The sequence below is a fragment of the Stenella coeruleoalba genome (assembly GCF_951394435.1).
Source record: "Stenella coeruleoalba genome assembly, chromosome: 3".
Taxonomy (NCBI): Eukaryota; Metazoa; Chordata; class Mammalia; order Artiodactyla; family Delphinidae; genus Stenella; species Stenella coeruleoalba.
In genome coordinates, this window is record NC_137148.1 from 125,561,120 (window position 1) to 125,573,617 (window position 12,498).

General features: G+C 53.6%; 1 protein-coding gene across 1 annotated transcript in view; it reads left to right on the forward strand.

Annotated features, from left to right (window-relative positions):
- PPARGC1B (PPARG coactivator 1 beta) overlaps positions 1-12,498 on the forward strand; it is a 106,294-nt gene that overhangs the window by 93,043 nt on the left and 753 nt on the right. Inside the window, exons 6-11 of the mRNA XM_079916318.1 lie at positions 702-738; positions 1,261-1,334; positions 2,488-3,271; positions 6,450-6,525; positions 8,549-8,670; positions 11,735-11,889. Coding sequence (XP_079772444.1) covers positions 702-738; positions 1,261-1,334; positions 2,488-3,271; positions 6,450-6,525; positions 8,549-8,670; positions 11,735-11,889 — 1,248 coding nt within the window. The remainder of the gene's footprint in view (positions 1-701; positions 739-1,260; positions 1,335-2,487; positions 3,272-6,449; positions 6,526-8,548; positions 8,671-11,734; positions 11,890-12,498) is intronic.

Here is a 12,498-nt window from a genome sequence, read left to right on the forward strand (position 1 = left end):
CTGCCTTCTTGGGGCTTGGGTTTCAGTGGGGGAGACAGGCAGTCAAAAAGTGGGCAAGAAAGGAAAAGTGATGACAAATTGTGATAAGTGCTCTAAAGAAGACTCCCTGGGTAGCCATGTGATGGAGGGTGTGAGTCTATAAATTCAGCTCCACAGTGAAGTGGCATTTTAAATGGTAACAATAGTGGGGATAATAATACAGCAGTTATCTGTTATGTACTCGCTGTGCCAGGCTTGGTCTAAGACTTGACACGGATTATCCCCATTGATCCTCACAGGAAGCCCGTGTGGTGGGTGCTGTTATAATTCCCATTTTAAGACACAGAAACAAAGGCACAGAGATAGCTAACGGTCGGTTCAGCGAGTTAGTCCTGCATCTGTCTGGGGCAGAGCCCACAGCCACTACTAGCCTTGGAAGCTGGAACGCTTCACCATTGTGCTACACTGATTGGCCAGAAGGGGTCGCCCTGGTTCCCATCAACTGCCGAATCAGTAGATCCGCCAGCTGTTAATGTTGCTGAGTCTGGGGGAATGAAGGTGGATTTGAGTTGTTCCTGCCAGTCCCTAAAAGTGGCAGAGGCTTTTGGGTCACACGCCTGAAAGAAGCTGTGCTTGGTACCGATGAAGTTCAGAGGGAAACATCTGCTAGCCATGCCATGTTGGGAAAAATCTTATTTTTTTCTTTTTTGTCTTCTTTTCAGACTCTCCCAGGTGCCTCATGCTGGCCTTGTCGCAAAGGTAGATTTTTAGAAATTGTTGGTTTATGACTCCAGGAGACCTTATCTGGTTGGGTGTAGGGTGGTTCATCGGCCCCTGAGCCTGGTCCTTGTCCCCACACCCCTGCCCTCATTGCTATATGGGACTCTTAGGATCTGGGCTCCCTTGAAAGGGAGTTTGTTTTTAGAAGCAGGCCCAGGGGAAAGATGGAGAATTTCATGGGGAAAAGTTGACAGTTCTGTGTGGCTTTGGGCAAGTGTCTTCTCCTCTCTGGGCCTCAGGTGTTCCATCATAAAATAAGGAGGCTGACAATGCTTGTCCTGTCTCCACCTCCCTCAAGTCTCTCCCATGTCTCCTTGAAAGAGCTGTACAGCTTTGATTTCCTCCAACAACCAGGAGAGAGTTCCCCTGAAAATTCTCCCCAGGCATCGCTTTCGTGGGCAGCAGAACCAGGGCCTGGCACAATGTCCCCTTGCCTTCCTGCCATGCTCGGGGAGGTGGAGCCTGCTGCTGACTGACTTCTCTCCTTCCTGTGCTCCCCAGCCCCACTGGCGACCCTCCTTTTGGCAAGAAGAGCTTCGAGCAGACCTTGACAGTGGAGCTCTGTGGCACAGCAGGTGAGCCGGGGGCTCAGCTGGTGGGGTGCCCTTGGGGACGCAGCCCCTCGGGCAGTTAGGGAGTACCCCATCAAGCCTTCCTTGCCACCGCTGCACAGGCTACGCCGGGTCTTGAGCTACACATTGAGGGCGTTATAAGGAGAGTCAGGGCCCAGGTTCAGCTGTTTAGCTGCCAACAGTTGGCACATGATCTGACATGAAAAGAGACACGTGTCTTCCCCTGAAGGAGCCCACAGTCTTATGTGGGCGACAGACTCACACCATGACAAGTACTGTTTGATATGCGCTTGTTCCAAAGACCGTGCAAGAGCTCTGGGAGCACAGGGGAAGGGGAAGAGTGGGGAGGGGCAGGATGTGGCCTGAGAAGATTCACAAAGTACCCAGAGCAGCAGATATTTGAGCTAGGCTTGCAGGATGCATAGAAGTTGGAGAGACAAAAAAAAAAAAAAAAAGGGAAGGGTATCCCCGGCCACAGAATTGGCATGAGCAGAGGCACAGAGGAGCGGCAGTATAGGTGCATCAGAGGAGACTGGCCACCCGGTGTTGCTCTGTGGCAGAACTGGGGGGTCAGGCAAACACAACCACCAAAGGCTGAGAGGAATGCCAGGCCGAAGGGGTTCGTCTAGATCCTGTGGGCTTCGGGAGCACCAGAAAGGAAGAGCTCTCTGGCTGATGCCCGGGGGACGATGGAGTCCAAGGTCAGTTGCAGGACCACTGAGGTCACTGTGGTGGTCAAATCCAGGTGGGAGATGTTAACCTATGGTACCTGCCCCCTCTGCACCCTGGGAGACTTAAGAGGCATTTGGAACGACCGGTGGGAGGGCTCGTGGAATGATTGGATATGGAGCAGGAAGAGAGATCTTGGATGATCTGGAGGCTTTGGCTATCGTTGCCAGACTACAGAAGGGATGGCAAAGGGCTTTCATCACACGCCAGCTCTGAAAAATTACTGATGGACTGTGTGAGAAGGAGTCCCAGGCTGCGTCCAGGCTCGGTCCGCAGTGCGGTAATCGATTAGTGATGCCTGCCATCCATTGGCTCTGGGGAGCGGCGCCATATATGCTACTTCCCTGCCATCCCAAACTAGGGTTTCAGTGTTCCTTGGAGAAGTGATCTGTCTCTGCCTCACATGTGTTTCCTCTTGCTTGGGTAGGACTCACTCCGCCCACCACGCCTCCGTACAAGCCCACAGAGGAAGACCCCTTCAAGCCAGACATCAAGCACAGCCCAGGCAAAGACATAGCTCCCACCCCGGAGGTTCCCCAGCTCGGGGCCGCCGCAGAGGCTGCCCGCAAGCTGCCGAAGAAGCACCCAGAGCGGAGCGAGCTCCTGTCCCACCTGCGGCATGCCGCAGCCCAGCCAGCCTCCCAGGCTGGCCAGAAGCGCCCCTTCTCCTGTTCCTTTGGAGACCACGACTACTGCCAGGTGCTCAAGCCAGACGGCGCCCTGCAGAGGAAGGTGCTGAGGTCCTGGGAGCCATCTGGGGTCCACCTTGAGGACTGGCCCCAGCAAGGGGCCCCGCGGGCTGAGGCACAGGCCTCTGGCAGGGAGGAAGACGGGAGCTGTGATGTCGGCGGCCCCACCAAGGACAGTACGCTGCTGAGAGACCACGAGATCCGCGCCAGCCTCACCAAGCACTTTGGCCTCCTGGAGACAGCCTTGGAGGATGAAGACCTGGCCTCCTGCAAGAGCCCCGAATACGACACCGTCTTTGAGGACAGCAGCAGCAGCAGTGGCGAGAGCAACTTCCTCCTAGAGGACGACGACGAGGAGGAGGATGATGACGAGGACTCAGGGGTCAGTCCCCCTCGCTCTGACCACTGCCCCTACCAGAGCCCACCAAGCAAGGCCAGCCGGCAGCTCTGTTCCCGCAGCCGCTCCAGCTCTGGCTCCTCGTCCTGCCGCTCCCGGTCACCAGCCACGCGAAGGACCTTCAGGTATGGATAGACGGGTGGCCTCAGGATGGGTGGTGGACCCCTGAGGACCCCCCAGTTTCAGGGTGTCAGGGGAGAGAGGAGCCCTGAAACTGGGGCTGCGTCTCCCTGTGTGGTCAGTGTCCTGGTCGGAGGCCCTGGAGGTGGACTCCTTGGGGAGTTGTGGGCAAGTCCTGTATCCAGGCAAAGCCTGCTGTGTGGCAGTCAGGAGTGGCCCAAATCTCCTGGCCTCGGGGGAGGAAGAAAACTCACTTTCTGGCCTATTGTGGCCTGATATCCAAATGAACTTGCCCCTCATTCATCTGTTTCTGTTTTTATATTTGTAAAATGGTTAGGTTTTTGTGTAAACATATACAGTTAACCCTTGAACAAGGCGAGGGTTAGGGGCACCAATCCTCCCTACAGTCAAAAATCCCGTGTAATTTATAGCCGGCCCTGCTTATCCGAGGTTCCTTCGCATCTGCAGATTCAACAACTGCCGACAGTGTAGTACTGTCGTATTTACTGTTGAAAAAATCCCAGTGTAAGGGGATCCACAGAGCTCACATCCATGTTGTTCAAGGGTCAATATACCCACACAGTGTAATACCTATGTGATGTTTACATGTGAAAGAAAGATCAGCATAATTCTAATCTATGTTCAAAAAAAAAAAAATACCGGGATTTAAAGCAGTGATAAGGTTTATTCCCATTTCTCCGTGCTGCTGAGTTGCACAGTGTCTTCCGGCAGTCAGCCGCCCCCGTGGGAACTCTTTTACCTTCGCACAGGGATGATGTGTCATGAGCCTGTTTGCTCGTACCATCTTTGCTCACTGAACCGGACTGTAGAAGGAGCTGGTCCAGAATTCCGTGGGGGGCTGGGCAGAAAGAATAGAAGTTTGGCATATTTTGGTGGAGATAGATTGCTTCTCTCCCTGCTCACAGCAGGACCTGGCTCTTCCTGGGGGAGGCCTGAGGAGGGTGGGTGCAGGTCCCAAACCCTCTGCCCGAGATGCACCTGAGTGACCACCAGATGGTGCTCTTGGGTCCAGAGCAGTGCAGAGTCACCAGGAGGCCTTGTTACCGCTCAGATGGCAGGGCCCCACCTCCTGAATGTCTGGTTTTGTAGGTCTGGGGGTGGAGGTGGAGAATTTGCATTTGTAACAAGTTCCCAGGGAATGATGACGTTGCCAGAGTGCCATGCTCTGAGAAGCAGAATTCAGGTAATAGAAAGATACCTTTTCTTAGGAAAATTCTGCATTATATTTCCTTATCTATACCAGTAGCTCTTAACTGAAAATCTGATTAAAAGCAAAGCCTCCTTTCCCCATTAGAATGAGCATAGACGTCTAACTGAGCATTCAATTTTAGGGGATTTGTGGACTCCCCAGACACTAACGTGCTGAAGCCCTGAACTATCTGTCACTCGAAATGAGCTTATTTTGAGCAATTTCTCAAAAAGCCCTTCTACGTAATAAGCCAGGACGATCAGTCAGAGCCATCTTCCGTCAGACCTCTCTGAGCCCTCCTTCCAGCTCCGTTCTCCTTTCTCCAGGGGTCGCTGTGAGCTAGTCCACCTGTGTTCTCATGAGGCGGTTTCCTCTGCAGCATCTGCTCAGAAGCTGCTACGGTTCTTGTCCTGTTGAAGCACATCCCCCCAAGGCAGGAGCTGGAGTTTCTCGGCCTCTTTCCCCTCCTGAGCTGTTCAGGGCCTGTACCCATGGGCTTGTCTGCAAAGAGTTGGGGGCCTCTCTCGAAACCCCCATGGATTCTCCTTTTCCTCTTCTCCCTTTTGGGCCAAGTTCAGGGCTGGCTTTCTCTGCCACTGGAGAAAGTTAATTGGTTAACTTGGTTCCTGCTCAGCTGCCTGGCAGAGCTTGGTGGCTGGTAAACATGAAAAACTAGTCATCAGTCTTCTCCAGACCAGCATTTCTTTACCTGTGCTTCTGCTACCAAACAACAGTCAACAGGAAGCACTTTGAGCTGGTTTAACAAGCCCTACAGCACCTTCCAGTCACTCTCAGTTCTTCATGGGGGGAGGCTGCCAATTCCATTGCAAATGGATGATGATACTATTATTGTGTAGTACTTTAAAGTTTGCAAGTCACATCCCTTTCTTTTACCCTATGTGAGCTTCACAGATGCACTTGGAGGGTGCGTCTGCCTCTTATCCCCATTTTATAGATGAGGAAGCTGAGGCTCAAAAACGTTCAATAGAAAAATATAGCCAGCAAGTATTGAGCTGTTCCTGGGCTAAGCATTTATGGGCATGTTCTGATTTGATCCTCCCAAATGGCCTAGGAGGCAGATACAATTGATTCTCCCTAGTTGACAGGTGAAGAACTGGAGCTGAGGTGGCTGCAGTAGCCAGCCCGAGGTCACCAGCAGGGAGGTGGTAAAGTCAGCGTTGGAACGCTCTCTGACTCCAGAGCCCCTGCTCTCATCCTCTGCTTTGTTCCCAAGGACGCAGACAGCGTGTGGCAGAGTTGGGACTCACCCATGCCCCACACGCCTTGCTGCTTCCACTCTGGCAGCCTGGCCCTCAGGAGGAGAGGGCAGTGTGCAGACAGTCAGGAGGGCGCAGGCGTGCGGCATCCAGGAGCCTCTCGGGCTGTGCATCTGGGCTGACTGGTCCCCTGACCCCCGGGGCCCGGGGGCTGTGATGGCTGCTGGGGCTGCTGCTTGGCCAGGCTCCAACCACTGGAGGGAGAGCAGCGGGTCTGGAATCAGCAGGCCTCCCGCTAGCTCTGGCTTCCTTCTTTTTAGCTTTGCGCGAATTTCCCACTGAACCTGAGCCTCAGGGTTTTCATCTGGAAAGTGGGGAGACATGAGACCTCAGAGGATGGTTTTTTTTCTTCAGGTCAAATACCATAATGAAGCGAGAGGGCCTTTCCACCCCCGTTGGCATAGAAAGGTTCACAGGGGTTATGATTAGCAAAGTGGTGGTTCTCGGTGATCTCGTCCCAGAAGCTTGCAGAAGGTATGTGTCGGTCACGTGTTCAGACCCGCAGGCGAACCCGGGCGGTCACCGCTGAGGGGGAAAGCCGGGCTCCCTCAGGAGGGCCTTCTCATAGTTCTGCCCTCACGAACGAGTCCGAAAGAAGCGGAGGAAGCACCCCTTGCCTCCTGAGCAAGTCCTTCCCCCGTCCCCCTGTGGTTCCTGCCGAGAGTGAGTGCCTCTGCTTTGCTTGTTCACTGACAGATGTGAGAGCAGAGGGTCGTGTTCAGACAGAACGCCAAGTGTCCGGCACACCAGGAAGCAGCGGGAAAAGGCCATTGTAAGTGAAATGGGGCCCCAGAGCCCAGAGTGAATGGGGATGAGCAGGGGCATCAGGAAGTGCTAGGGCTTCGTAGACCTGAAGCCCTTTGAGGTCATCTGTGGCCTGCAGGAGGTAGTTATATTTCTCTCATTTAGAAAAGCACAGGGGTCACCAAAGGGCATCAAAGGTGGCACCGTGCAAAATGCAGCCAAGGGCTGGCTGGGAGGCGTGCAGTCGGTGAGCACGTAGGGCTCAGCGTCAGAGGCTTGACAGGGCCCGGGGGACAGGCGGTGATGGGGGAGCAGAGCTGGCCTTGCTTCCACTTCGGTGTGACCGTCAGTTGCTCCCCAGCTTCCCTGAGCCTCAGTTTACTCATCTGTACACAGGGTCCCCCGGTGCGATCGGGGCTAAGGGACCAAGAGAGACTGTCCCTTCCTCCTGATCCATCTCCTTAATCTTCTCCCAGAGTTAGTTCACAGGCCAGGCAGTGCCTGGTGGACCCACTGCAAAGCACCCCGTAGGGAAAATTCATCAGGAAGCTGCGGCGAGGAGCTGGATTCATCTCCTCCATATCACTTAGAAAGGAGGGAAGGGAAAGTAAGACAGAAGCACGAACAGACAGACAGACTCTCACTGGATTGTCCACCTCCCCCCCAGCATGGTGCTTCAGGGAAGGGAACACATGAGGTATGCATACCCCAGAGGTACGCATGCAGCTGTCTCGAAGCAGGTACTTAAAACCATGTGGAGCGTCTTCCTGGAAACCATGTGTGACCATTCAGCAGTTGTGACATGCCCTGTTCTAGGTGCTGGATGGCAAGAGTGAACGAGACAGACAAGGTCCCACTTCCCATGGTTGGGCCAGAAGGGAGAGAGAGACAACAGACTCATAAACAAATCAATAAACACTGTAATTACAGATTGGGAGGTGCACTATGAAGTTAATCACGTCATGACTAAAGTGTCTGAAACAGTCGTGTTTTGACTGTGTGGGGCTGATGTATTTATATGGTCGTCTAGGAGGGGCATCTTCAAGGAGCTGGGCCCCAAGAGATGAAAGGAGCCAATGAAGCAAAGATTCTGGAGGACAGTGGGGCAGAGGCAGGAAAGAACCTTGTGAATTCAAGGTGCCGGAGGAGGCTGGGAGAGGACATTGCTACACGCAGCTGAACCTAGGCCATCCTAGGGAACGTGCACACTTCCCGTGACCGTACAGCAGCGCCCTGCTGTGGACTGCGGGCCCTTGCTTTCCTCCCTGCCCTCAGTGGCGCAGAAGGGGATGGCTGGAGAACCACAGGCCTTAACCTGTTCCGGAGCAAGCCCATCTAAACCAGAACCTGGTGATTTTGCCCACAGGAGCACAGCTGGAGTTTCTCCAGCAAATCAAAGCCACTCTTCCGATAGCTGTGGCTTTAACTTCCAATCACAGACGGTAGAGGAAGAAGGGAGGTTCCAGCTGGGCTTCCCCCCTCCCCTCCCCCTGCTGGGCAGTTCTAGGGGCCTGACACCAAGCTCACCTGAAGGTCACCTCTTGGTCACAGTGTCTACACAGTACCCTGGCGAAACCAAAGATGATGGTGGCTCCAAGCCCTATGCCCCTGTCCCATTGCTTTTTTCCCAGCCCACTCTAACCCATAGCGACCTGGCCCCCTTTGCTCGTCCATTACCATCCTCGGACCTCCCCCACTACCAGAAAAAGTCAGACTCAAAACAAATACAGAAGCTACTCACTGTGCAGTTACACCCATAGTGACGGCTCCCTCTCCCATCTGCGCCCAGTCTCTGCTCATTCCCTTCAAGTAAACAGCTGCTTCCTTTGGGGCCACTTCCCCATCCGATGCTAAACAGCCCCCTCCTCTCACAAGGCAGGTCCTCTGGGATAGCGACCGTCATTGTCCTCTCTGACTCCAGCCCCAGCTGGTGTCACTCGCTTAGCCAGGTGATGTGGACTGGGGACGAGGACTCCATGGGAGCCTGCCACCAAGGGGGCTCCAGGAAGCCAGGCAATGATGACGGGTCCCTCTGTGTCCCCCTCGGGCAGGGTGAAGGCCGCGTGGTGTACGTTCGAAATCTCTCCAGTGACATGAGCTCCCGTGAACTGAAGAGGCGCTTCGAGGTGTTTGGAGAGATTGTGGAGTGCCAGGTGCTCACGAGAAGCAAGAGGTGAGTCAGGCTCTCGCAGAGGAGGGGAGTGGAGGGCACAGAGGTTCCAGTTCAGGTCTGGAAGCATAAAAGATGTCTGAGAAGATTTGCAGAACAAATCTAGTGCCAGCGCAGGGGAAGGAAGGACCGGTAACCATCATGCAACCCAGTAATAGCAGGGAACATGTACTGATAATTTGCTAAAGTGCGAGCCAATTTCCATGCATTCTTTTTTTGTGTGTGTGTTACGCGAGCCTCTCACTGTTGTGGCCTCTCCCGTTGCGGAGCACAGGCTCCGGACGCGCAGGCTCCGGACACACAGGCTCAGTGGCCGTGGCTCACGGGCCCAGCCGCTCTGGGGCATGTGGGATCTTCCCAGACCAGGGCACGAACCCATGTCCCCTGCATCAGTAGGCGGACTCTCAATCACTGCGCCACCAGGGAAGCCCTCCATGCATTCTTTTACTTAACTTTCCAACTTGCCTGTGACGTATGCACTCTTACTCTTTCTATTGCTCTCCTTTCTGGGGAGCTCAGACAAGTTAACTGAACAGCTACCTAGTGGCAGAGCCAGATCTGCAGCCTGTGTGTCAGCTTCTGGTTTTCCATCCTAGACCCTGGTACAGGGCTGCAAAAAGCTCCTGGTGGGGCTTCCCTGGTGGCGCAGTGGTTGAGAGTCCGCCTGCCGATACAGGGGACACGGGTTCGTGCCCCGGTCCAGGAAGATCCCACATGCCACGGAGCGGCTGGGCCCGTGAGCCATGGCCGCTGAGCCTGCGCGTCCGGAGACTGTGCTCCGCAGCAGGAGAGGCCCGCGTACCGCAAAAAAAAAAAAAAGCTCCTGGTGGCTGAAGGCATGCTTGCATTGCAGTCTTACTTCGCTGCAAGCCCCACGCTGCTCCATCCCTCTGTTCCTCTGCAGCTGTGGCCCAGGTGTCTCACTCACCTGGGGAAGCAGTGTTTCATCTGTCAGGGGATCTGCAAGAATAGGTTGCGTATAAATGTACAACTTAGATGTCAAAGCTTTGTCGGTTTTGAAATAATTCTGAAGTATCTCCCATTATACTTGCAAACGAAGTTATTAAGTTTTTAAAATTCTAATTTAATAATTTTTAAAATCTTCAGTGAGAAAATAGTTTCTGCATAAGAATCATTACACATCTCACATCCCTTAGGGTGGCTACAGAAAATAACAAGCGTTGGTGAGGATGTGGAGAAATTAGAACCTTGCGCACTATGGGTGGGAATATAAACGGTGCAGCCACTGTGGAAAACGGTATGGAGATTCCTTAAAAAATTAAACATAAAATAAGCATTTTATCCAGCAGTTCCTCTTCTGGGTATATAATCAAAAGAATTGAAAGGAAGATCTTGAAGAGATATTTGCACATCCCTGTTCATAGCACCATTATTCACAATAGCCAAGAGGTGGAAACAACCCAAGTGTCCGTTGACAGATGAATGGATAAACAAAATGTATATGCATGCAATGGAATATTAGTCTTAAAAAAAGGATGGGCATCAGTCCTGTCACATGCTGCAGCATAGATGAACCTTGAGGACGTTATGCTAAGTGAAGTAAGCCAGTCACAAAAAGACACATATTGTGTGATTCCACTTACGTGAGGGATCAAAAGTAGTCAAATTCATAGAAACAGAAAGTAGAATGGTGGTGGCCAGGGCCTGGGAAGAGGGGGTATAGGGAGTTGTTGTTTAACGGGTACAGAGTTTGTTTTGCAAGATGAAAAAGTTCTGGAGGTCCATCACACAAACTTAACACAACGGAACCGTACACTTCAAGATGGTAAATTTTATGTTATGTGTTTTGATCACAATTTTTTTAAAAGTCATTACACAAATAGAACTGTTTTAAGTTCTGTGCAGTCTTCAGGATGTCAAATGAAGATAACCTGTAAAGACAAAGCAATCAAATTAATCTCTAAGGAGAAGGGTCAATTTGTTAAGATTTAAAAAGCACGCATGAGTCTCAGACATTTAAAGAATCAGAAGGGTCCCAACTTTGGCCTGGTTCAGAGAGGTGTCAGGAAATGTGATACAACTGAGTGTTTACAAGGCATCTGCTGTCACTAGGCCTGTGCTGAGTAATAGGAGGGCCCACGTGGTCTCTGTCCGTGAGGAGTCTGTCTGGCAGATGGGTAGGTTGGGGTTCGTTCTCTTGTTGTTTGTGGAACTGAGGATGAGGAGTCAGGTAGAACTGACTTTAGGTCCCCCTCACCTCGGCATCCTTCTCAGGCAGGCTTCCCTCCTGGTAGCAAAGTGGCTGCCTCCAGCTCTAAGTTTGTCTCCTACTCGGGGAAGCAGGAGTCTGTCTCCCTCACGGTTCCAGCAAAGATGTGGGATGGAGTCTTTGGGGTTCTGCTTTGGCTGACGGGTTCATCCTTGAACAAATCCCTGTGGCCAAGGAGGGCCACCGTTGTGTGACTTACCCTGGCGCCCTGAGCCCAGCTGAGCACAGGGCGCTGTTGTCAGAGGACGTGGAGCAGAGGCTGAGCAGGCAGGCACGACACGTCTCCCATGAAGGATGAGATGTGTACCGTCGATCTCAGGGAAGGTGAAGGCCAAGTTAGCAGCCAAGGAAGGGCTGGCTGAGGCTGCCTTTGAAGGGTGCGGGCCTGGGAGGATGGGGGCATAGGTGTGGCAAATCCTAGAACATGGGAATCCTGAGGGAAGTAGAGGGGAGTGTGAAAAGGATCAGCCTTCGTGGCGGGAAGCCTGAGTTTACTTCCCTGCTCTGCCACCCGTCTTAGGGCAAATTCTGAACTCAGAGCCTGTTTCCTCACTCCAGAGGGGGGAGGTGACAACAGCCCCCCATCACAGGGGGGTCTGAAGAGCGTGTGGGGCGATGGGTGGTGGCCAGCCCCGGGCCAACATGCAGTAGATTGCCTGCTCTTACTATGACTCCATTGTGGAGGTCAGCCCCGTGACTGTCGTTGTGTCTATCGAGGGGCCATGCGAGACAGTTACGGAGTCATCGTGGCTTTCCGCTCCTCACCTAGTGGCGGGTGGTCTGACGATGTTGACCGAGCTGGCCCAGTGACGCGCTCCCCTTGTCCTCTCTCCCCAGAGGCGAGAAGTACGGCTTCATCACCTACCGGTGTTCTGAGCACGCCGCCCTCTCTCTGAGGAACGGCGCTACCCTGCGGAAACGCAGCGAGCCCTCCTTCCAGCTGAGCTACGGGGGGCTCCGGCACTTCTGCTGGCCCCGCTACACTGACTACGGTGAGTATGTAGGCCCCGCACATCCCAGTCAGACCCAAAACGTCAGGGGCAGTGACCTCCTTTATTGAAACCTAAAGCCCACTCTGGACACGGCTGCCACACCCAGACTCCCCTGTGCTGGTGAGTATAACTTGGCAGCCACCTGGCCCGGAGGCTGGCCTCTGGTGCATCTTGTCCTGTGCCAGGACTGCTACCAAAGAGATGAAGCCTCTCGTGGCCTCTTGGAAGGTCCAATCTCGTGTTCACAGCCACCTGGCAGAACCATGGCTACCGTCTCTTTGACCTCACGGGGCCAGTACTGACCTGCCCCCTTGAGGGGCATCCACGGCGGCCCCGACAGGCAGCAGCCTTGTCCATTAATGGGCCGCAGTGAAACTATTGTCATCTGGGGACAAGTCAGTGAAGAAGGACAAAGTATCATTTAGGAGAGAGTTCTTTATAGGGGAGAGTCCGGTGCAGCCTCCGGAGTGCAGGGCTGAGTGTCAGGAGACCCCGGAGGCTCCCGGCCAGGCAGCGCTCCTGACTGCATGTTCCCCGTGGGGACCCAGTTCCCTGGCCATGCGCTAAGGGATTCATAGTTTCGTGGGCTGCCTTACGTGACCTCCTCAC